Source organism: Ovis canadensis, chromosome 7, assembly GCF_042477335.2.
Source record: "Ovis canadensis isolate MfBH-ARS-UI-01 breed Bighorn chromosome 7, ARS-UI_OviCan_v2, whole genome shotgun sequence".
Classification (NCBI taxonomy): domain Eukaryota; kingdom Metazoa; phylum Chordata; class Mammalia; order Artiodactyla; family Bovidae; genus Ovis; species Ovis canadensis.
The window spans coordinates 60,015,324-60,041,585 of record NC_091251.1 but is presented as its reverse complement, the minus strand read 5'-3'; the positions used below and the strand labels follow the sequence as shown (position 1 = coordinate 60,041,585).

The 26,262-nt window shown below is 42.2% G+C and overlaps 1 protein-coding gene across 4 annotated transcripts in view; it reads right to left on the bottom strand.

Annotated features, from left to right (window-relative positions):
* Nucleotides 1–26,262, bottom strand: part of RORA (RAR related orphan receptor A) — an 808,767-nt gene that overhangs the window by 90,463 nt on the left and 692,042 nt on the right. For 2 of the 4 annotated variants that reach the window (XM_069596323.1, XM_069596321.1), the window contains exon 1: nt 20,831–21,067. The exons of the other annotated variants lie outside the window; for them this stretch is intronic. In XM_069596323.1, the coding sequence (XP_069452424.1) occupies nt 20,831–20,861 (31 nt within the window). In that variant the 5' untranslated portion in view covers nt 20,862–21,067. Of the gene's footprint in view, nt 1–20,830; nt 21,068–26,262 lie in introns of those variants that run through there. 4 annotated transcript variants of the gene reach the window in all.

The window sequence follows — 26,262 nt, the reverse complement described above, 5'->3', positions numbered from 1 at the left end:
ACTCTTTGTGACCCCACGGACTGTAGCCCGCAAGGCTCCTCTGTCCATGGAATTTTTCAGGCAAGAATACTGGAGTGAGTTGCCATTTCCTACTCCAGGGGATCTTCATGAGCCAGGGATCAAACCCACATCCCTTGTGCCTCCTGCATCAGCAGGTGGATTCTTTCCCGCTGGCACCAGCTAAACAATAATGGATAAGAATAGCACTTTTAAAAAAGGATATACATATAAGTGAATCACTTTGCTATAGAGCAGACATCTACATAACACTGCAAATCAACTATATGTCAATACATATATACACTGAGTCACCTTAAAGAGACACTATATTACGAAGCACTCAGTGATGGGCCAAGCACCAGAAAGGTATTATCTCATTTAGTCCTCAAAACAATCCACTGACGGGGAGGTTATTATTATCCCTGCTGGCAGATGAGAGCTGAGAGAGGTCAGTAACCCGTTTTCAGGTCAGGGAGTCAAATTCCTCTCTTCTGGATATGTCTGCCCAGTGCCAAATGTTGATCTTGAATCCATGAAGGAGAACCAACCTGAGAGGCAGCTGGCAATGGTATTTACTGCTTCACAGTTTGGGCCTAAGTCCTGACTAACACGGATTCGATTACCAAGTGTACCTTTAAATAAACGTGTGCTCCAGCCCCTTGAATTCAAACAGCAGGCGTCCGTGTCATAATTATGCTGGCTGTGACACGCGCCTAGCTGAGAGTGGATTTTTATTTTAACGAGCTTGAGTAGGTGCACGCGTGTGGGCTGAGCTTTTGCTTGCTAGTCAATACTTGAAAGCGGGCTCCAACCTTTAATTTAAGCATTCGCTTGTAGCACCAACAGGGCTACAGGGTTTCCAGTATCAAAGACACGCTCCTCCATCCTTTCATGGCCCTGCTTCTGTAAGCAGCGTGATTGAACTGCGGCACCACAGAACCTTGTTTTCCCTCCTCCCGGCAGCGCAAACACTGCTGTCCCATTCATCTTGGCGACATCATAATGAAGTCCCCGAATCAATTTCTAACAAGCAAAGCTCAAAAATCCACCGAAGGAGTCTTTTGGCAGATGCCTTTCATATATCAACAGCTCACAAGAGGTGAAGTGCCTGCACAGAAACCCAAATTGTACCACAGAAGTGTCTTTTGCTACATCCGAAAAATGTTTGTTTTTTTCTTTTCCCTTCACTGAAATGATTAAGAGAAAGGAAGATACTGAGAACATCTGATTGTTGCTAGTGATTCCATGTGCCTTAAAAATGCTGGGTGACCTCCCTCCATGGTTTACCATCACCTGTTTTAAGAGAACAACCCCCTTAGAGTGACAGCTGGGGCCTTTCATGGTCTGAACCCCACCACCTCCTCTAGCTGCTTCGTCTCCTGCAGTCCCTGCAGGCCACTCAAGTACCTGCTGCCCCCAAACTCACCTCCCTCGCTGTATTGCCTTTGAGAATTTTCACAAGCTCTACCCTTTGTTGGAAATACCTTCCTTAGCTTTACAGCTCAGCTAAGCCTTGGCCTCCTATAGAAAGCTGCTCCTGACTCAGTGTGATTCTGGCTGCTCCTGTGTGCTTCCAATAACCCGCTCCCGATTACTCCAATCTGGCAATTACACTGTATCACGATTTTATTTCCACCTTGGGTTCTCACTGGCTTGTGAGCTCCTTGAAGGCAGGGACTCCATCATCCCTTCTCTCTGCTTCTAGCGCTTTGTACTGCCACACAGTAGATGCTCAGTGAATACCTGTGCAAATTTTGCCTACCTGCCACTCCACCAAAGTGCTCTGATGGAGCTCACAACCCAGTTTGCTAGCAACCCGAGTCCAGAGTCTGGAACCATGTATCTCTGAGACCCCCTTGGTGCTGTGCTTTTGGGTCAGAGTAGCAAGGAGGTTCAATGCATGGGCTCAGGAGTCAGGTAGGCTTGACCTCCAAAGGCTGCTATGTGCTACCTCTGTGGTTGTAGGTAGGCAGCCCTGCCTCCAAAGGGGCATGAAAGGATCACAGGGGCATGAAACGTGGGAATCCATTTCACACAGCTTGGCACTTTAAAACACGAGAGTCCGAGGACGTGTATCACTGTTCACAGTGGCAGGGCTCGGTTGGTGTAGAATTAAAAACCTCTTAGGCTGTATGATGAGAAATACCATTGGAGTTTAACTTCCATCAGCCCCTATCTGATCAGCTCACATAACTCATGTCTTTGGGCATAGGCAAAGGCCCCTGTTAAAATGCCAGCGTGCGTCAGCTGAGATCAGATGGGATGAAGTCATTACCCTGACTTTAAATTTGTGTACACAGTGTGTCCCATTCCCCCATGTGATATGATGTGGATGGCATTATTTTCCATAATGTTTGTTCACTGCCTACGATGGACCAGGCACCTCTTATAGTGAAACATTGTAGAAAACACCTTGGATGTGTTACTTTCTACTTTCCAAAACACATGAGGTTCATGTTATTATTTTTTAATTTTACAGTTGATATAATTGAGGCATATGTGTAAAATAGAGAGCTAATGGGAAGCTGCTATATAACACAGTGAGCCCAGTCTGGAACTCTGTAATGATCTAGAGGAGTGGGGTTGGGAGGGAGGCTCAAGAGGGAGGGGGTATATACATATACTTATGCTGATTCATGCTGTTGTATGGCAGAAACCAACACAACATTGTAAAGCAATCATCTGCCAGCTTTAAACAACAACAACAACAACTGAGGGTTAGAGATGTTATATGTTTGCCTAAGATCTGTCAGCTGGCATGGCATGCAGTACTACTGGGACTTAAACTTTCTACTTGGAAAAATTTCCAGATCCATCCATGCTCTTATACTTATGCCAAATTTCTTACATTCCTTCTTTATTCGTTTCCCTCATACCACCTGGAAGACCTGGGAGAGAATGGGATACAAGATGGAAACACTGAGTTTAAGGAGAGGGAAGAGGAGGTGGTCTGGAAAGAGGCACCACTGGTCTTTAAGTGCTGGAGGGCAGGGGCAACCTTGCCCTTGGCTGCTGAGCTAGGTGACCACTGGGAGCACTGAGAAAATAGATGATACACTTTGAAAACACAGCCAGTGGGCTCAGCCCATCCTTACCTAAAACCAGACCCTTTAGTGAAGAGCTAACAATACTAACCATCTCAACTGATTCACTTTCTCCTCCTATCTTCCTCCTGGACCATTCAAAAGCCAACATTAGAAAAAAAGAAAAGGAAAGAACAATGTAAAGGCAGCTACTGTGATACAGCTGTGACTCTGCACACACATTTGAAGTCTACAAATGACATCAGTTCTCCTTGCGTCAGGTCACAGATTGAGTCTTCTGTTTATGAAGTGGTGGTACGAAGGAATTGAGAATAAAGTGTGTGTTAAATGAGAATGAAAAATCCCAAAGCTTAGAGTCTCGAGAATATTTTCAGTACTGTGAGCGTTTTATTTACAGAAGGGTACTAGAGTGCCCCAACCTTTTAGTAAGCTTTTTATCGAAGTGCAACATACCCAGAAATAGGCCCGACTCACAACTGTAAGCTTGATGACTTTTCACAGTAAACACTCTCAGATCAAGAAAAAAAAAAATGCCTTTGGGGTTTTTAGTTTTTCTATGCCTGGGTCAAAACTACTGACTAAGGCAAAACTAAACATATAAAATTTATGATTTTAAGTTAAGTTAGCAGGAAAATGTTAGAAATTGAATAAAATACAATGTCTATGAAGGGCCATTTTACTTCAGAGAGAATTAATTATCTCAGAGATTTGGAGGCAGTTTTGTTTTCTCTGTAACCACAAGCAGGCCTGCAGCTGAATCTCTAACCCTTCTGACAGAGCTGAGGACTTGGCCTTCCGCACAGCTTTTCTAAGGAAGACAGGACGCTACCTTCGTTTCCTTCCTCTCCACTCCCATCCTTCCCTCACGTTATCACTGTGTGCTGTTCTGAAGCGAGATCATCTTACTCTCCTGCTCTTCTCAGCCCTCCTGATTTTGAGCAGATCCAAGAGGAGATGAGGTGATCTTTCTCCTGGCCAGGCTAGCTCTGGACCATTGCAGAACCTCTATTTACACATGTTTCAGCTTAACTGTAATTGGTTAATAAAACCATGATGGGAGTGAGGGGTCCTGATTACTCTGACACTGAGCTGGCTCTGCTGCTGCTGCTATCGCTGCTGCGTCGCTTCAGTTGTGTCCGACTCTGTGCGACCCCATTGACGGCAGCCCATCAGCCTCCCCCGTCCCTGGGATTCTCCAGGCAAGAACACTGGAGTGGGTTGCCATTTCCTTCTCCAATGCATGAAAGTGAAAAGTGAAAGGGAAGTCGCTCAGTCGTGTCTGACTCTTCGTGACCCCATGGACTGCAGCCCACCAGGCTCCTCCATCCATGGGATTTTCCAGGCAAGAGTACTGGAGTGGGGCGCCATTGCCTTCTCCAGAGCTGGCTCTGGGGGCACCAATTCCTCTCTTAGCTGCAGGAATGAGAAGAAAGACCCTGGCAATACAGATTTGTCAAAATGCCTTTGCTCCCAGTCAACTGACCACCTGCTGAAAGGAAACCAAATGGAGCCAAGACCTATGTGCCCCTTATTTGATAACAACAAAGAGGCCAATGGCCCAGAAACAAAGGGCCATGATTATAAAATTAAGAACAAGCATTTGGGCATTGCTTTCTAATTATTTTTCACAAGAAGTTTCAGGGAAGGTCGGACTTTCCTATAGTTCATCAGTATAATGGAACTGATTCTGCCAAGTGCATCTGAAGTCAGTTGAAGGCTCAGCCTTCTTGGCACACTCTAGGTGCCAATGGCTATCTGGGCAGAACTCTTCTCTCTTGGAGGGGATCTATGGGACTGGTGAACCTCAAAGGAAGGTACACATCACTTGAGGGGTGGCAGAATCTTGTGAGTTTTCCACCTCTATACACAGCAATAAAATTCTCCAAAGCAGTCATATTAATGACAGACATCTCACATCTACCAGGACTTGAGATCCTTCCGAAGTTGTGCTCATTGTACAAATTTTTTTTCGCATATTTTTTATTAAAACAAAAAAGAGAGAGAGAGAACAAAACGGCCACCATAAGCAATGGCTGTCCACAATCAATAAAGAGAAAAATATTATAAAGAAATGAGGATTAGAAAATTTGTTCTTGAATTTACATTTGAAAGTGCTTTGATATATAATCTGGGGTTTGTCTGCTAAATTCTGCCTAAATATAAAGTCCATCTCGATTGTTACTTTGTGCTTTGTCACAAAATCTTTTATGCCTCTTAAATTATAGAGAACAGTTTCAAACTCTGGCTATCTGGGTCATTTCATGCTCTTATAATAGCTTTATATCAATACCATATAAGAAATTAAAACTGAAAACACTGCAATATGTATCTATAATTAATTTGAAAATAACAGTAATAAACTCATTACATATTGACACAAAGTATTTTTATAAAAAATAGATATTTACCAAACAAAAGGTTAGTAAAAAATGTCATTATTTTTGCATCTTTAATTTCTGGCTTAAATAACTCAGGTATATTCTCATACCTGCTTCTGCAATGGATTTTGTTGTGTTCTTTTGGTTGAAGTAGATGAAGAAAATCTGCCCTCACACAGATATGAAGGTGGAAAAGGGAGGAGCATTTTAATAGTCTTTTCAGGTAACTCTGGATTTTCTGCTTGGATACTATACCAAAACTCAACAAGTGGCAGTTTCTTAAAGGTTAGTTGAAATATGAAACCTGAAACTATATCAATAATTTTCTATACCCTCTATTAAATTCAAATACATTGGTATATTTTGTACTTTGAATGAGCTATTATATCCATCCATATTTTTATAATAGCATGCATTGGTCCTTTGGATTCTTTACCATCTCAGCTACCAGGGAAGCCTGTGAAAGTATCAGTATTAGATAAATGAGTTACATAGCTCTTTTAGATGCTGACATGTTGCATTACCTAATTTCATTACCAAATGGAATTATATTCAATAATCACATTTATTGATATCACCACCTACATTAACAGAAAACTCTACATATCGGGATACTGTCAAGTTCACGGTGTTGGGTAAAAGTGTTCCAAAATTTGAATATTTGCCTGAAAGTTTATATCTACTGGTAACAGATACTGTCAACTTTTTCTTGAGGGCTTTCCTGGTGGTTCAGTGGTAAAGAATCTGCCTGCCAATGTTAAGAGATGTGGGTTTGATCCCTGGGTCGGGAAGATCCCCTGGAAGAGGAACTGGCAACCCACTCCAGTATTCTTGCCTGGAAAATCCCATGGACACAGGAGCCAAGCGGGTTACAGGCCATGGAATCACAAGAGTCAGACATAACTTTAAGACTAAACAATAAATTTTTTTTTTTGAAATGATGGGCTTACTTGATTAATTTTTGAGAAAATGTAGGGCGTGTATGTAAGTCAGAGAACTGTAGTCAGTTGTTCTAATAAGAAAATTGCCTGGGGTCGCCTGCATTGCAGGTGGATTTTTTACCAACTGAGCTATCAGGGAAGCCCTTAAGAAAATGGCATTCCACCAAAAAAGCAGTGAGTTCAGCTTTTCTTTTTTTAAAAACCTTTTGGCCATGTGGGATCCTAGTTCCTGGACCAGAGATTGAACCCAATCTCCTGGCATTGGCAAGGTGGAGTCTTAACCACTGGACCGCAAGGGAAGTCTGAGCTCAGCTCTTAACTCAAATAGTGGCACAAGTACCTTTCCCTGGAGAACAACATCCTTCCTTGGTGAGGAGCAGAAGTGCTCTCTGTGCTTTCTGTGCACTTCCCATTTCGTCAAAAAGACTTGTACTCAAGGGTCAAAATTTAATAAACTTAATAATTTTCACTGCTTCATCAGGACAGCCTCAATGAACTTGGTAATGTTTTTTTGACCAGAGAGTCCATAGTAATAGTGAAAATGACTGCTGCCTTGATTCCTGCAAAGGCTCCAAGAGTTTCACCTGCTTTGGCACTATCAATGCAAATGGCCAGGACAGTCAAAAGGGCAAATAATGTTTTAGTGTTATTATGCAAAGAGTTTTAATCTCTTGGAACCTCTGAAAAGGCCTTGGGGACCCCCAGGAGTACCCGGATCACACGTGGAGGACCACTGCTGTAGAGGATAGCATTGGTATAAATCCACTCTCTAATCCGCTCAATGCTCATGTCCTTGTGGGGTTCACAGAGAGAAGATTTAAAAGGTTTATTTCTGTCTCCACATTCCTGTGCTCCCCGCTTAAAAAAAATTCCATTGTGGCAATCCAACATAAATTGTGTGTATAGAACAAAGAAACAGCAGTACTCTTGAGTTCATCAGCATTTTTCTCCCTGACAAAGAAAGCTACTCTAACAAGCTACTGGGAAAACTATGGTGAGTTATAGGAAATATGACATGCTCAGTCCCCCCTCTATCCCATCTAACTCCCAAACCACCCAAACCTTTCACTTCGGGGATATTTTGGATGAGCTCTTCATAGTGTCCTCAGAAATAATTGGGTGTCCTAATTCAGCCACATGCAAATTAATGCTCCCCTAAAGAGGCCTTATTATAATTTCCAACCCTTGATGTCTACATAATCCCCTATAGTTCTTTAACTTTTTGCTTTCTAACTTCTGTTTACCGATGCACTACTTTTGTCAGCTCGGTATAGCATCAATTAGTAACACAGTTGTGTTTATTAGGTCTCCCTAGAGCCTTGAGAAAGCTGCTTTGTATTTATTAATGATTACACAGAGCACTACTATTTTTCAATAGCATTTAGAAATGAGTAAATTACTGAAGATGAACGATAAAAGAACTCCAGATTTCAAAGGCAAGCAAAAAAAAAAAGCATATTATTTCAAAATACCCATAATGTTTGCATAGTTAATTTTATTTTCAATTTAATAACAAGGGGGGGAATCAAATCTAGACTCTTCTTCCTGTTCTACTTTTGGTATTCTGGAGGACACACCATTGGCTTTAGAGATTGAACTACAGATCTGGTGATTAATGAAGAGCCGGTTTAACAGGTCTAAATTTCATTATCATACCTGTTAGGTAACACACACCTGATTCAGCAAAAATCCACCCACAAGGCGAATGTTGAAAAAATTTAAGAGAGAGAGAACTCCAGAAACTTAGGTCCAGCTTTTTGTCAAGCATAATTCAAAACAACCAACCTGAAGTGTATCCAATTTGTACTCTCTTATCTTGTGAATAATTCCCCGGGCCCTATTAGGTGAAGTCAGAGCTGCCCACGTCGGTATGGAATTTGCTCTTTAAGGAAACCAGAGGGACCAATCTCTCCAGCGGTGAATTTCTCCTAACCAAACTTAAGAGTGATGGGGAGCAATTACAATGCTCATTTGCCCTCCTTTCACATTCCTGGTCATTTATGAGATGAAAACTATGATCGGCAAAAAAAAAAAAAAAATCACTTTACATTCAAGAGAGGAGCTCTGGGAGCTCCCCGTGAGCATCTGGCTACCAGGCAGAAACATACCTCCGTGCACTTCCTTTGTCTTGCGCTCCCTCTTTGATGTGCAAGTCACTGGTGGAGTAAGCTGTGATCGCTTTGATGTTGAACTTCTAGACTTTATTGTTACTAGCATGCCTACAAGGAGAGCTGTCAGTCATGTCTTACATCTGAACAACGATGTTTCTTTACGGCACCTCTTTACAAGCATCAATCCTTAAGTACATGTTTTCCCATTTCTGCTGATTACCACACTATCTTTGTTGGGGGAGGGCTGTGCTCAAATATAACTACAGCACCCACATTTTCTGTAAACACCCTGAGGCGTCATCATATGGCTGGTACCCAACCTTCTTCAACAAGAGAAGCCTGAGTGCAAAACATATTTCTAGCAAATGAAAACATTCTGAAAACACTCAAGCCATCTTAACAGTCAAAATGAGGAGTTTAGCCAATATTTCCCCTAAGCAGCCATTGAAATCACATGGAAACTTCTAAAAGAGATTCTGAATGCAACAGCAGCAGGGGGCTTAGAAAGTCTGCCAAAACTTTGAGACATCTTAACTCATATTAAACGACTTTGTTTCTCTGCAGTGGTGGAAACAAAAACACTTCTGTTCTACATGATTATGCTTGTGATAGAAACATTGCTTTGAAATAGGTTTCTGCCAATTATTTTGTTAAACGGTATCATTTTTCAGAAGGTGCTTGCTATTATGGATACAACTTCAGTTACAGGAAGATGGTGTTCCATAATTTTCTGTTTTAGGAGAATAAATGGATGTGTATCATGTGTGTCCAATTTCTGAAATACATACATGCAAAACAAGCAATGTGTTTATTCTAAAAAAAAAAACTCTGTTGAAAAAGACAGAGCTCTAATTTCATGTGCCAGCTCCTATGAGATTTACTTTTCAAACTCCTTTATCACTTGTGCAACTGCCTACTATTATCAAACTCTACTGGGAGATTCCACACAAAAAGGAGATAAAGTTAAGGTGCTTACATCATACCATGCTGGTTTATAATGAACTGCTATCTTTCTGAATAAATGTTTCAATGAAACCCAAGTTCTTAGAGATACAGAGTCACAGATGAGGAAGTACAATGATATTTTTCAATGACAGATTTTAGTTCCATAGTTCTCTTTTATAAGCTGGCAACACAGGAGATACACTGTTTCTGCTTGTTTTTTTTTTTTTTTTTAAAGGAAATGCAAACAATATACGGAGAAGACTCAATGTCTTTGGATTTCTGGCCTGGAATATTTGGTAAGGAATAAAATTTCTGTGGTGTGCAATGGTTAAGACTATTTCAGGGTTTCCATTTTTAAGCAGTCTCTCTACCCCAACCTCCTCAGTTTTAACTCAACCATCAAAAATGGAAAAGGTTTTTGGCCAGAATTTGATAATATATGACTGTAATTTACCAGAACTAAATCTGAGCATTAATAATAACGAAAGTTTGTTCATTCTTAAACTTAGTTAAATAATCAGCAAGAAGTAATCACCTCTTTCTACCTTAAATTTTCACTCCCCAAAGGAACTGATCAGCTGATAGAGGCACCCCTAGCAATGAGGAGATAAGACAAGGAATAAGGAAACTAGAAGGGAATTGTTACGGACAATAAAAGTGGCCCTTTTCTTATTTTAGGAAACATTTCCACAGAATGGGCGAGTTGGAAAAGCTGTTGATGGCTATCAAGTTTCCCCAACTTTACAAAAGGGGAAAGCGACCAGTTGAGGTAGTCTGACAAGAACTGAGTAGCTGACTTGGGAAGAGAATCCATGTGTCCGCCTGAACCCTGTGGGGTGGGGTGGGGTGGGGTGGGGGTGGGGGTGGGGGGGCTGGTTTCCACTAGCCAATGCTGCTGCCCTGCACTGGGACGGATGACTCACACATTAAGTGAGGGTGTTGGACCTTGGAGGTTTCTCCACCACAGTCATCTGGACAGTTTTTTTTTTTTTTAAACACATTATCAATACTTGAGACCCACCTCAGACCAATAAAATCAAGAGCTTCCAGGAGTGGAGCCTGGGCTCGTATTTTTCATAAAGCTCTCTAGCCAAGTCTAATGGGCAGACAAGGCTGAGCACTAAGAGAACAGATGACCTCTAAATTCTCTCCTGGGTTATGGCAGAACATTCACCACCTATTAGAAAAAAAAAAAAAAATCTCGGATTTTGTTCCCTCCTGTTGATCCATGAGGCCATAAGCAAGTCCAAGCCATTCCACTTTCTATGTTGGCCATGCAGTTGTCACTATCTGTATTTCTCTACTTCATTTATGTTTACTTAGGTATCATCTGGGCTTCCCTCATAGCTCAGTCGGTAAAGGATCTGCCTGCAACGCAGGGGACCAGGGTTGATTCCTGGGTCGAGAAGATCCCCTGGAGAAGGAAATGGCAACCCACTCCAGTATTCTTGCCTGGAGAATCCCATGGACAGAGGAGCCTGGCAGGCTACATACAGTCCATGGGGTCGCAAGAGTTGGACATGACTTAGCAACTAAAGAGAGGGAGAGAGGTATCATCTGCCTCTTTCCGTCAGAACATACACTCACAAGACCACAGATTAACGTTGCTGTGCTCGGCATCGCTCCCACAGCATCATGTCTGCAACACGATGGGCTATGGCGCCTATATTTTCCAAGGAAGGAGGGGGCTGGAGTCGGTGTGGAAGGGGGTCGGCACAGTTCCACTTGTATCTGTTTCACCAGACTAGAATCTAAGTTGCACGAAGGGGTTGTGTCTGTGACATTCAGATTTTGCCATTTTAGAGCCTGGGCACTGGCGGATACAAGCAGGGTGCTCAGGGTTTCAGAAACACCATCTTGTAAATAGGAAACATTTGCAAGCTTTCAGGGCCCTAAAACCTGTACTTTGTTGCTGGAAAAAAAGCAACATAGAAAAAAGTCATCACTGTTTCCACTGGAGTCGGCCTTGACTTCTGCAGCACAATCCTCAGCCTGCCCCCACTGAGTGGTCACCATGCTGGTGGGACCCAGCCCGGTGGCTCACTGAGGGCTAGAAAGCCAGAGAAACTGGTTTCCTCTTTCTGATAGAAACCCTGAGCAAGATTTCTGCAGAAGAGGAATATGGTCCTCTCCCGTTTGGGCCATTTCAGGTAACAGACTGGGAGTCTGACCACTTGTTCCTGCCCACTAGTTGATAGAAAAGCCAGAAATAAACTATCTGAAATGTGTCAATAACATGCACACTACGGCAGAAATTACTCATAGTGGGCACCTCTTCCACTTTGAAAGGAGACTTCAGTGGCCTCAGAAAGAAAGTGTCTGCTTACCTTAATAACCCTGACATTCTAAGTATCCTTACCTCACAAGGACGAGGAGAGGGTGAGACCAGAGCAGCAGTTTTCAAACATGTGAGCTCCTCAGTCCCCAAGGGGAGCTTTTACAAGTTCAAATTCCTTGGCCTCAGCCCAGACCATCAGAATCAGAAGCAAGCAGGTAGTGATGGAGACTGGGCATTTATTTTTTAAATGTTTCTCAGCTAACTGTGAAGATTGATGATATTTGAGAACCACTGAAGGGTTGGAGGACTCCACTGCCCAACTGTGCTCTGATAGCAAGAGGGAAGTTTTGCAGAGAGAGCGAAAACCATCTGAATTGGCAACACCTGAGACACCTTTTAAATACTCACCTTCCCGGCTGAGACCAGGCTGACGCAATCAGGGTCTCCCCAGGAATTTACCTTTGTAACTCTCCGGGTTATGGGTTGCTCTCAAAAGTTTCAGAGCCACTGCTTGGGCAGGATTTTAGAGCTACTCTGTGGCTTATTTGGAAGGAAATCATGTTCACATGTAAACTGAAGGACTAACTTTATCCAATTACATTAATGTTTCATTGCATGTTGCAAAGTCTTTGTTATAAATGGCGTGGAGCTCAGAAACTACAAACCTATAAGCTCAGTAGTCTTAGAGCAGCTTTCCCTGGTTAAGCATGGCTGCCAGTTTCTCAGTACATGTCTTTAAATGCTGATTCATGGCTTAAGATGGGGAGGGAGGTATCTTTGTTCTATTATGAAATCACACGGGTGGCACCTGAATAACACAGCACACAGTAGGCACTTCATAAATATTTGCTGAGACAAATTCAGTTTGTTATTTATATCCAGAGTTCTACTGAAGATATGACATGAGATAAAGAAAAGATAAAAATAAAAAAACCCAATGACTGAAAAATGAAAATAACATTCTGTGAAAAAGAGGATATTTCTCATGTGGTGAAAGAATCACACTTCTGGGTGGCGCAGTTTGAAAAACGGTCTGCTTTGAGACTGATCTGAGACTTAACCACAAGTCTTCACTTCTGAACCACTACCTTATTTCTATGATGAAAAAGTTTAAACAGTATGTTTTCCTGACTTTTTTTTTTTTAAATTCCCTTCCTTCTGTTTCATGTAAAGATGAAATTTCATCTTTCCGGTAGGAACAAGCCAGCACTGTCATCCTTTAAAATCCTGGTGATTATCTTTGTGATCACTCTGGTTATCACGGCTCAGCTCAGAAACCTCGACTACTTGAGCAATGCAAAATTCACGTAAACTTGCATTCTCCCCTCTTCCCATAGCACCAGTGACAAATGATATTTAAGGAAATAGAAAAATCAATACTTATTTCTTTGATTCCGATACAGAAACCGGATTGTTTCATAACTGTTTCACACTCAACAGACCACAGAAATCTAAGCACACATTTCATTTGCATTATTTATTTATCCTAAAAATGACACAAATGAATGCTTACCTCTACTTCGTGCAGTGTTTTAAAGCATATGTGATATAATGTTATATACACCTGTGTAATAAATTGCTCAATTTCTTTGGCAAATTGTGTATACTTAGGTGAGCAGGATGCTATAGCACTAAATCTTCAGAAACAAAACAGGTTAATAGATGTGCATCCACTGATAAACTGCTTTATTGCCAAAAACAGCTACAGTAGTTTACTTCTAAGTGTCTCCCTTTTTTGAAAACAAACAAAAAACTCCCAAAGCTTTAGATTTAAAAAAGGAAAATGTTGGATTTCTCTGATCAAGATGACTGACAATCTCTATTTTTAAAAAATATTTAATGGTTGGGGAATAGAATTAAGGTTGAAATTCTTTTCTTTTTTTTTAAAAAAAAGGATTACCACGGAAGTCATAATAATTGTTTACTCACAAACCAAATATCACTTAAATATTTACAGTTAACATGGAGCCAAATGAAATTTTATAAATCATCTTTCATCTAAAGTTGTTTAAAAATATACCCTTACTTTCTTCAAGAAAACTTTAAAATTTTATTATCTGTACTACAGATACATTCCTATTACCCATGCACAACAATAAATTACACTTTTGAATCTGATGTAGAATGCCCCACAGCAATCGAGAAAATACCTTCAACCTTTGACCTTCTCCACTAGCCTGATGGGAAATTCATTGGCACCATTACCGCTTTCAGCGTTCCAAGGGAAAGTACCCACTAGAGGGCAGCCTTATCTCAGCTCTTGACACTGGAGAAAAACACCTCAGAAATGCTCCAAATATTCCTTTATTTTTTCAATATCCTTGATTTTCTTGGATATTTAATATCAACTTCAGTTCATGTAAAAGTATTTCTAAGTAGGTCAAAAGTCCACTTCCAAAAATTACAGTGGCATCACAAAGGCCATTCATGACATGGTCAAGAGATACAGCCTAGGTCATGTATCTCAAAGAAATTAAAACAAAATTTAAAATCTTTACTCTTTACTATCTAGTGGGTTAAGTGCTGAGTCAGTGATATCACAACTAGGACTAGGGTTGTGGTACAAAAACTTGGTATAAAAATGTTAAGAAATTCTAGACAAACTGAAATGTATTTGAGGAAGAAGCTAACCAAGGATGCTGGAAGGCTGACTGAATAGAATGGAGAGGGAAAGCAGACTGAGAATGTAGTGTGGGTGTGTTTCATACTCAGACTTCAAATAATTGATAATCTTTCTTTCATATGAAAGATGGATTAAATGTGTTGTGTATTACCCCCAAAGAAAGAATCAGCATAGAATCAAAGGATTAAAAGTACAAAAGAGGCAGCTACACTTGATATAAAAATAATTTTCATATTCAAGATGGAATAAGCTTCCTCTAATGATAGTGAGCTCCCCATCACAGAAGGTGTTCAAGCAAAACCAGACAATTATTGGCAGGAAGGCTGCAGAGAGGAACCGAATGCCGATAGGGTGTGTATCGAATGACATTTTAGGTTTCTGCTCTTCCTAGGACTCTATGAGATGATGCTTGTTTGCTTTCAGGCAGACAGCTCAATCCAGTTGCCAGAGAAATAAACCCCAATCAAGTGAGAAATGAGCTTTTGCAGATCTATCTACTCGGAAACTTTGACTCTGGTTTCCTAAAAGACAACAGATTTCTCAAGATTACATCCATGATCGTGCTCCTTAACTGTCACGGAAACAACCAGGACAGCACTCACAAGCCCAAGGAATCAAGAGCTTTCTACTCCATAAAGGGATATTAAAGATGTATCTGTGAATGCTTCCTTTGCCTAAAGATATGTAGATGTATAGCTAAATCTCCAGCTTGATTCTACCATGATGGAGATAGGTTACACAGGTTAGCTGTGTATCATAGTATTTCATATTCTTTAGGAAAATAATGCTTGCATTTCACCTAGATCCTCTTACAACATGCAGACTTAATGAAAATTGTGGATGAAGAGAACTAATGGTAAGCAAATAAGAATAACCCCATTTGTACCAAATTGATTTTATTAAATAGTAATTTAAAGATATTAAGCTCAGCAAAGCATTACATAATTGAATCTTTTTCTTTATAAATGCCAGAGTTATAATTTCTACTAACTAGAGACAAAGTTATATCCAGGACATTTTCACAGCTTCCTCCAGGAGAGGCAGCATGAAGACAGCAGAAATTAGGGCTCTAGTCCTTGCTTCATCATGTACCAGCTGGAAGAGTTTGGCTATAACAAATAACCTTTGTTAGCCTCAGTTTCTTCAACTAAAAACCAGGACAGAGCCAATGACTTTTTAAGGAGGATTAAATGAGACAAGAATGTAAGTCATAAAGCAAAAAACAAATGTAGATTAACATCCTCCCTCTATTTATGAAATGTCTCATAAATTTCAGAGGCAATGAAATCAAAAGGAAAAAATCAAACTGCTGGCAAACCTAGGGAATAGGTTTACCATTACTTTTTTAAAAAAGTATCTATTTTTTAATTGAAGGATAATTTAATTGCTTTTCAGAATTTTGTTGTTTTCTATCAAACCTCAACATGAATCAGCCATAGGTATACATATGTCCCTCCCTTTTGAACCTCCCTCCCATCTCCCTCCCCTCCCCACCCGAGATTACTTCTTATACAAAGATTTTAAAGTTATTGGGTTACTTCCTTATAATATGATGAGGGCTAACAAATGTCACTTAAAAGAAGAAAATCTAGAAACAAAAGATTTCAACTGCTTTCTTGTATTGATATTTTGCCTGTTGGCTAATATACGCTATTGTCTGTCAGTTTAGACCTCTTATCTTTGGATACAGTGTTCTGACAATGAAAAAACATGTTCCATCATGTTACAGACGATACGACAGATACAGAATGCAAATCTCTAAGTCCATGCCTCAAAGGCTGGTGTGAAAGGGAGGTATCCTTAGTGGAAGAGCTAGAGGAGGGAGAAAGAATGAGTAAATCATTCATCAATGGGTCAATATGTGGTCTCTGATATAATATCAAATATGAATTCACACCTGTGTTGTCACTGGTGGACCTCTCCAAATTATTATTTTTAAAGCAGAGAAATACAAATACAGTGTAGCTGCTAACTCTGAGCATATAATTATGATTTATAAAATTAATAAATATAAAATATATAGGTTAAAGTAGGCTTGATTTCTTATTAATAAACACTGAAAATTTAGAATCCATGCAGAAAACATTTCTACAATGAAGTATTTATAGATTTGTTCCACTCATGTTTTTTATTTTATAAATAATGTTACTTTTATTATTTTTTATTCTTTTTTAAAATTGGAATACAGTTGTTTTACAAAGTTGTGGTCGTTTCTGCTGTGCAGCAAAGGGAATCAGCTGTAGGTTTACATATATCCCCTCTTTTTTGGATTTCCTTCCCATTTAGGTCACGGCAGAGCATTAAGTAGAGTTCCCTGTGCTATACAGTAGGTTCTTGCTAGTTATCTATATTATACACAGTATCAATAGTATGCGTGTGTGTATATATATATATATATATATATATATATCTCAATCCTAATCTCCCAAATCATCCCACCTTCTTTTTCCCCAAGGGGTTTTATTGATCACTAAAATAACTTCAGAAAAATTTTAAGATAACTGAACTCTACCTCTGCAGATCTATCTATCCATTCAGTAACTTTTTCTCCCATAAAAGGTCATTTGTAAATGTTATTTTTTTAGGTGCCCCAGAACTAAGTACAAATAGTTGGGTGCTACTGCAGATGCTCTGCAATTATCTACTTGCTGATCTCACCCATTTTATTGTGATTCACTTGACTGGGAGGGAAAGGTGGGAGAAAGAGAAGTCTGGTAAGAACTATTCCTATATTTACCTATATATTTACTAGATAGTAAAAAACACTAACATTTAAATTACATATATATTTAAATATATATGTACATAGGCATATTTAAAGGACTAAGTCTATTAAAGACTATATCATTTTATAACTGGGCAGCATTAAATAAATTATACGGTACTCAATTCAAATCGAGGGCAAAGTGGTTTACTTGAGTATGATACTGCTTTGCATTTCAAGTGAAGCGACTGAAATACATAAAACCAAGAGACTGCTCATGCAAACAGTGCTTCTAAAATATTCTCAGCTTCATAGATGGTCTGAACTCCCTCTATCACGCATGGGCAAATGAATTCAGAGATCCTCCTTGTCTATAAAAGAAGTGACCTCCCCTTGCCTGCTAAGCACTCTGCTCACTGGAATACTGGAATAACCATTTGGGTTTTCTCTTTCCAAGATCCAGCCATTACCCTCTCCCAATCCTACCCATCAAAGGTCATGAAAGTGGAACAAAAGTCCCAGCTGAGGGATACTGCTGACACAGTGCTTAAAATAAGATGAGGGATAAATTCAAACTTCATTTGGGAAAGAGAAAGTCCACACTCTTCAAAACTATAAAATCACATTTTTTAGAGTTGGAAATACCCCTAGTCACCCACATATACAGTATTTTCAAAGTAGTATCATGCCTTGTGTTTGCGCACGGATTGTGCACACGGAACAATCTATTATGGGACAGACATTCCCCTTAAGCCTCCCTTCACTCTCCTAACTCCATTTACATGAACACTGGCTGAGGGCTCCTAGGAAGCAAAGGGGGCATAATCTACTGAAACTGATGAGGCACTCGCATTTCCTTTCAGCACTGGCTGCCGCCTGACATTTGGCCAAAGCACTTTTGTGATGAGCAGAACAAGTGCTCCCCTGATTATAAATGTTATCGCTGGCTCTCTCCGTTTGCCCAAGAAGCCATCCAAATGGTATTGGAATTCTGTTGTTAATTAAACAAAAACAAAACTGAAAGATGAGACTAGAGTTGCTCCAATGAAGATTTATTACTTCTAAGCATGAATCCACTTTAAGCCTAAACTTATTTGACAACAAACGCAGAGGAAGGATTTTCTTCTTTCGTGAGTTCAAAAGGCCTGATTTACTGATGTTTTAAAAAACATCAGTAAATCAGCCAACAAAGCGAATGTTTCTCTTTTATGGTGGCTTGTTCTACCCTCACCCTGCTACATGCATACACATAATGAAAAGCTATATTGTAAAGAGTGTTTCTGTTTCGTATGAAAAAAAAAAATCTAATTATACAAACTCCCTTCCATATGGAACCAATTTAACTATTAAAACTGAGAGGCAGCAGGGAAGTATTTAATATGATTCTAGGCCAGTTTCCGCCGCCCTCTTCAACCCCCCCCCCTTAAATCTGATATGGAAATATTCACAGCATTCCTTATTTTCCGAGAAACTATTTCTCTTCAGTTTAAATATGCATCAGAGCAAGATAACCCTATTAAGATGCAGGATATTATGATACTTGGAATGAAATATTCTAGTTGTCTAGATGCATCACCCCTTTCCTCCCCCAGCCTCCTCTCCTCCAGCTGAGCTTATAGAAAAACTGCATTGCCAGTGTATCTGAGCCACTTTTCCCAAAGCACAATGCTCTGAATCTATTATCTTCTGGCAGCCAGAGGTCACTCCAAGACAAATGTGTGGGCTAGAGCTCTGGGGGGATACGGTGGTGGTGTGATTCCCGTGGTAATAATCACTAAGTGATAGTATGGACCTTCATTTTGTACTAGAACTACAAAAGCAAAAGCCTAAGTGCTTAGAAACATCAAAGTTAAGTTAAAATCTAAAGCGCACTTTCCTTATTGTTTGGTGGTTACTGTTCATTAGGGGAAACAGTCTCTGCTTCTTACCCTTCCCCAATCGACACCAATTACATAAAATAAAATAGATAAGGACTAGGATTAACACCTCCCCAAATCTATTTCATGCCGTAAAGAAAAAAAAAAAAAAGGAGGAAAATGTCTTAACTACAAAGGCTGTCTGAATCGTTTTACAGGATTAATGAACTGCAGGAAATAGCATAAAAGTTTTTTTGAGAGGGAGGGGAGGAGCATACACTTCTACAAAAAAAAAGTCGGTAAGAAAATCTTAAAATCATTTTGGGAAGAAAAAAAAAAACAACTTCAGGCTTAAGAACGTGGATCACCGGAGGGTCTCCTCCCTTTTCCTTTATCCGTTGCATATTCTAAAAATGATTAAATTCCATTTCCCTCAAACCACCGGGGAAAGGACAAAAATTTTACTCTGGGCACGTCGGATAAGCAGATTTCATCTCAAGCAGCTCATCTTAGCGTCCAGTACGTTTCGGCCTGTTAATAATTAATAAAAGAGATGCCACCCAATCTCTAGTGAAGAAAGGCAAAGCTCGGTGATCCGAAAGTAAACCTAGGCCAGATACCGAACCTGTTTCCTTCATCCAGGATTGCAACAAAACCTCCACCTTAGCAAACGTTTAACGAGCGCCCCGCGCCCGCTCTGATGGGCAGACCCCGCAGGACTGTCTAGGTCTGAGAAACTGCGGCGCGTAAAGGGAGCCCGGTCCGCGGGAAACAGATGGGGCTCTAAATCCCCGCTCCCAGCGGCCGGGTCTGCGAAGCCACTCGGGCAGATTAACCACCCCGAAGAACCTGCTGGCGCACAAGCGGGCGGCGGGGTGCGGGCTGAGTTTCTCTCGGGCTGTTGGCTTGTCTCGGCTTCTCCCGACCGCGCAGGCGACTTCCTGCACACCTCCAAACTTTGGCTTTCTCACTAGAAACTTCCCTGACTTGCCACGGTTTCTTTCCTCCTCACCTAGGGGCGCCTGAAGCTAGTCCTGTCTGCAGCCAGTGCCCCCTGCCATCCGGCCACCAGCCCGGCCAAGGACCTTCTGATCAGGGCCGGCGGCCGGGCGAGGAGGCTCGACGGAGTCTTGACCACGACTAATCTGCGCCCGCCGGCTCCTCGCCGCCGTCTAACCTCCACTACTGCCCGCGAATCCTGTGGGGGGTGAAGTTGCTTCCCCACATCCATTCACAGCCCAAAAGTATCAAGTCGGGGTGCGCTGCGGCTGCGGGCAGCCCCCGAGGCAGCCTTGGCACGTTCCAGAAGCCCGTCTCGCCAGGGCCTGGGCGCTTTCGGAAGTGGCCGGGGCGGGCACGCAGCGCAGACCGGCCGCGCGTCCCCCGCGGCGGCTGCCAGGCGCTCCGGGCTGCCGGGCCGCAGAGGAGGGGAGGGCCCAAGGCCCGGGGCGCTGACCAGTCCCCAGGGATGACACCGCACCCGCGCGCACGCTCGGCCGGGCCTGGCCGCGGCGCTTTCCCTACGCAGGCCAGAGCCGTCCGGGGTGCGGGCCCTGGGGACCCGTCGCGGGCGCCCCCGGCTTCCTCCTAGCTCCTCAGACCCTCCCCTCCCTGCCAGAAACGCGGCGACTCCCAGCAAACTTTCTTCCGGGAGCCCCGCCGGGTGCCAGGAGGACCCGGGCGACTGACAGGAGCCAGAGGGGACAGAAGTTGGGGGCGGGGGGGCGTCCAGCCCCTGCGCCTTTGCCCCGACAGGAGGCAGGCAGATCCCGTGACCCGGCTCAGGGGGCGCCGCTGCAGGGGCCCAAAAAACCCTGGCGGGGTTCCCGCGGCCAGCCCCGGGCAGTACGTGCGCTCGAGCAGGCGCGCCCACCCCTCCCCCTGCACGCCCGCCTCCCCGCCCCCCGGAGCAGCCAGCCCACCCGGCCCCGGTGGGGCGCCCGGGCTCACCTTTCATCGCTGCGATCACAAAATACATCATTTAAGCCGCGGTGAGGAGAGCGCAGGGAGAGCGGATGGTCCGACCCCGGAGCCCCCTCTGCCGCCGCCGCGCCGCCGCCGCCCGAGCCACAGCAGCAGCTGCAGCAGCTGCCCGCCCGCCGAGAGCCATCCCGAGCCATAAGAGGCTCCATGTGACCGGCTGACATCACGGCCGCCGCTCTGTTTACACCGCGCCCCTCCGCTTCCTCCCGGGGCGGGAGGCGGGCGGCGGGAGGCGGCGCGCCCCAGCACCGCGCCCCGCCCCGCCCCCGCGGGCAGGTGAGCGGCCGCGGCTCCTGGGCGCACCCGGGCTGGCGCTGCCCTCTGGCACCCCCGGCCCGCATCCAGACCCCCAGCCTTCCGCCCGCTTCCCGGGGCACCTGTGGCCTCCCGGGCGCTCTCTGCGCCCAGCGCCCTTCGGATCGCGCGGCTACTTTCTCCTTCGACCCCTCGGGCAAGAAGGGCGCAACCTGACGCTACCTTCCCGCTCCCTTCCCGGCCCTCCCAGGGGTGACAAAAGCGCCAACTCGTTGGCGGAAAAGCAGGGTTTGTTCGGTCTGGCGGGGGGGCGAGGGGTGGGCTATAGTTTTCCTCACTTCCAACTTCCCAGATCATCCCAGTTTTAGTCGGAAGGTAGAGCCCCCTCCGGGGCGGTGGAGAACGGAGTCACCCAGACTGTTCCAGGAGTACTAGTTTCCTCAGTCTTTCCTGGGAGACTCGGCCTGCGAAAAGGAAATTCCGCCCACCTAGACATTGATGTTTCTCATGCTACCAACATTTAAGGTCCTGTTTTACACCTCTCCCTTCCTGCAGGACCACTGATACCTGGAAGAACAGACAACTGTGTGAATTACCTAGATGTACTCCAGTTGCCAGCCGATTTGAGCCACTAATTTCCCAGGCTCTTGCATAGCCACCATTCTCTCCAGAGAACCCAACTACAAGTGGAAAAGGTTCTAGTTTTCACACCCTAAAAGTGAGATGTTTCGGTACTTTAGTCAGGAAAAAAACCACCACCACCACCACCACCACCAAATAACCAAGCAACCTCTAAAGGTCAACTTTGTGAATTCTGCAACTAAGGCTTAATTCCCTCCAAACTTTGAAGCTTAATCCTTTTAACTGGCCTTATGGAAACTTAAATCATGATATTATTATCAGATGAATTTCTTTACTATGAACTTCAGATGCTACATACCCAGAGACCAAATTATTTAAAATTTCAGCAGGCTTGTCCACAGTATTGAGCATAGCAGAAAAAATTATCAAAAGTCAAGTTCGTTACCTACTACTGTTCCTTCACCCAATTTCAGCTCTGCTTTCTTTTCTGATGGTCTATGTTTCCATTTACAACTCAGATATTAGATGGTTATTAGTTGTTGCATTCACAGTAATTAAGCAAGAAGAGTCCTAACATTTTTTCTAGTATAACTGAGCTGTCCTTGCTGCTGAGTTGGGACGTAATTTAAAACACATGCAGACAATCAGCACTGCAAAAACTAAGATTTACACTCTCCCATCCCCCCGAACCCCCTACAAGGCAAAATTTACAGAGTGCTCTAATTTAGAAGGCTAAAAACATTCATGGTACCTTAAATCAAGCCATACCTTTATAAAAGTTTGATCTCAGCTAAAGTTATCCTAACAATTTTTTCCCCTAATAAAACTACAAAAATCAGAAATCATAACAATGTGAAGCCAAGACCTACCCATGTTAACTCAGCTGTCCAGCCATAGCAAAGTGGACAAGAGTTTCAAATGAATCAACCATACCCTCTGTGATGTTTACAGTGATGAAATTAAATCACACCACATTCCCATGATGCAACTCCATCTCCCAGTGAGGCAACGCCCCTCAGTTACACGGACACTATCCTTCAAGTGTGGTTCTTGATTTCCCTTGTCCTACCGACTTTAATAAGGACAGGTAACGCGGAGCTGTCCTATTGGTAGGTTCTGGGTAGAGTTTTCTTTCCTTTGTATTGTTAAAGGATGGAAAAACATCAGAGACTGCATGCTCCTAGGGGTGTTTTTCCATACTCACTGCAAATGAATCCAGATAAACGACTCTGAAAATTCAGCATTACTTTAAAACAGCATCCTGCTTTAGAAAATAATGCTTTGAAAATGACCAAATCCATTAGCTCCAGCCTGCCTGTCAGACATCTGACTCCAAGGTAAATAGTCTTACATTACTAGTAATCGGTATTTATTTCCAGACCATTTCAAATGAAATCAGTAATCGGGAATGACATGTAACATGACATATGCCCCTGCAATTACAAGGAGAAGAATCATTCATCCTATACATATGTCCCCAATAGAAATATAATCTCATAATACTTAAACTTGAAATGTTTATACCTTTATTCAACAAAGACATTTCCATGATAATGTAACACTGACCTTGCCCTTTAGAAATGTATTTTATTCTCACCATACAAACTAATGAGCAACAGAACTTCAGATATTAAGTCACAGCAACCTTCCTGTGTGGCTAGATGCTATTTGTAACACATGCCTCTATTAAATGCATTTTTTCATTTTCAACACAGCTTTTAACCCAGAGTATATTAGTGTTTATATTAACACAAAACTCTCATGAAACTTCAAAGGTAAATATGAGAGGTTTCTTTTTCTTTAAAAACCCTCTTGAAATACAACTTTGCCACAGAGTTATAAGTCCTCAACCAAGTAAATCAGTCAGGAATGAAAGGATCTGTATTTCCCTTCAGTACTTCCACATTGAAGCCAAAAAGGAAGCACATTTCGGTGCAAACTTTTACCAGCTAAATATTAAAATACAGGAATAATTATTTGGTTTCCATAAAACACACACTCCTGGAGTACCAACTATTGGGGTAAAACAGTGTTAAGTAGTTTACTCTTTCCATTTGAAAAATTTTTACCAAGTGTTCTGAAGGAAAAAAAAAAAAGCATAAAATAATTGATTACAGGAAGGTAATTAAACAAGATGAGAACTCTTTACCATGAATGGGATTATATCATACATTAATTCTCAAGTCAAATATTTCTGTTGGCTAATCTCAGAAAAAGAAGGCATATTGCATACTTAAAAAAACATGGAATTCAACTCAGAATCCTCTACAGACAGTTCCATGTGGTGTCCCTATGTACTGGGTTTCACACTGGATCTGTCACTTAGCAAGGAAGTGGAAGGACATAACTGATGGCAAGTTATCCCAAAATGCCCATGAGGAAAGCTTGCTGGATTTCTGCAGGAGTCTAGACTAGAGTATAATTAGTAAATTAGTGCCTATCTTCCCATTTTCAGAAGTTAAATAAGGAAATGATACTTGACTTTAGAAAAGTACATTTGACTTTCTGCCAAACAGAATCTGATCTCATGGTATGCACCTCACTGATTCACACCTGGAGTGCTACTGGGGAGAATGGCAAAATGACGGGCTGACAAACTTATCCAGAATCGTCAAGTGGCTCCCTGTGCAATGTTTTCAGAGTTGGCTGATGCACATGAGAGGGAAGCTACATTTTGACTCTGAGGTTCTGTCTCGCCCGGGTCCTGGTTCTCTCTCTCCAGTGTGTGGCAGCTTGCTAATTCAATTAACTTCTTTCTAGCTGAACAAGAAAGGGATCACTGAAAGGTTAATATGGTCCTGGGCAGCTTGATTCAGCTGAATCCTTAGCCTCCATGGCACTGTGATCTGTAGGAGCTGAGCCGTTTGGGCCAACATAAAGCTAGGGGACCAGGTCTCCTACATACAAACAAGGTCTTGAGTGTTAGTTTGAGACCCTGGTCTCTAGGTCTGAGACCTAGAGAGTTCTAAGTAAGATTACTTGGGAAGCTAAAGAGTAGACACAAACTTACCTACAATAGATTACAGCCTTGCTTAGTTTTGAGTCTGAAAGTGTCTCATAAAGAAACATTTATAAATGGAATAATGCTGATAAGACCTGGACACCAAGGTGGAAGAGGGGTCTCTTTCTTTATGTGTGTTAAGGAAGAGAGGTGATCAGATTAATATAACCTGTTTTATTCATGATTTTAAAGCAAATATAGATGCCAGATTTAAATGTACATGTATGTATGCACATAGATAGTCCATGAAAATAGTGAAATTAATGGTTTTTTGATGGCAAGAGACATCTTCAATTTTATAAATATACTCACACATATCTATTTCTTATATTTCACATCATCAAGCACATTAACTGAATATTTACATGACTGGCCCTCTACTGGAGAATCAAACAAGAATCAAACAAGCTCTATTCTTGAGAAGCCTCCTAATCAGGTGGCCTTGGCTCTTGAAAACTCTATGCAGAAGTCAGTTCCCTGAGTTGGAACTTCCCTAAAGAAAGGCAGTGTCTGGCCATCTGCTGAAAAGATGTTTGCACAGTGTTTTACCTCTCACAGGTGATGAATGGCTGTAAGTCATTAGTGCAGAGGTTAGGGTAATAGAATGTTGGAAGTGAAGGATCTGGCTGAATTGAGACAACGGTGAAGGGATTCTGAGATTCTCGGAACCACGTGTCTCACATACCTATTAGGAAATTCAAGAACTGACAGATGTTTTGTAACCATCACAAGGAGGGAAAGGATAAAGTTCACAGGCATTCAGACCTAAGCAACCTCCACAGAGTAGGTAGGTGGCAGGTGCCTCACTACACACACACCTGCTAAGGGCAGCGAGGAAGATGACTCATATCACAAGCCAGGGGGACTGCCATTACTGTGTTCCCAAGGGATATCTCCCCCCTGCTCCTACAGCTGGCAGTGGAACAGGCATTCAGGAAATGACAAAACTGTTTTAAAAAATTATTTTATTAAGTATAGTTGATTTAAAGCATGTTAATTTCTCCTATACAGCAAAGTGACACAGTTATATATATATGTGTGTGTGTGTGTGTGTGTGTGTGTGTGTGTATTCTTTTTCATATTTTTTTCTATTTGGTTTATTATAGGATATTGAATATAGTTCCCTGTGCTATACAGTACGGCCCTGTTGTTTATCTTCTATGTATAATAGTTTGTATCTGCTAATCCCAAACTCCCAATCCATCCCTCCACCCTCCCCTGCCCCTTGGCAACCACACGTCTGTTCTCTACATCTGTGAGTCTTCCAGTTTCATAGATAAGTTCATCTGTTCCATATGTTAGATTCCACATATAAGTGATATTGTATGGTATTTGTCTTTCTCTGTCTGATTTACTTCACCTATATGATAATCTCTAGGCCCATCCATGTTGCTGCAGATGGCATTATTTCATTCTTTTTTATGGCTGAGTAGTATTCCACTATATATATGTGCCATGCCATCTGTATCCATTCATCTGTCGATGGACAGTCAGGTTGTTTCCGTGTCTTAGCTATTGTAAGGAGTGCAGGAACTTAAGATTTTTCTTTTAGTAATAGGAA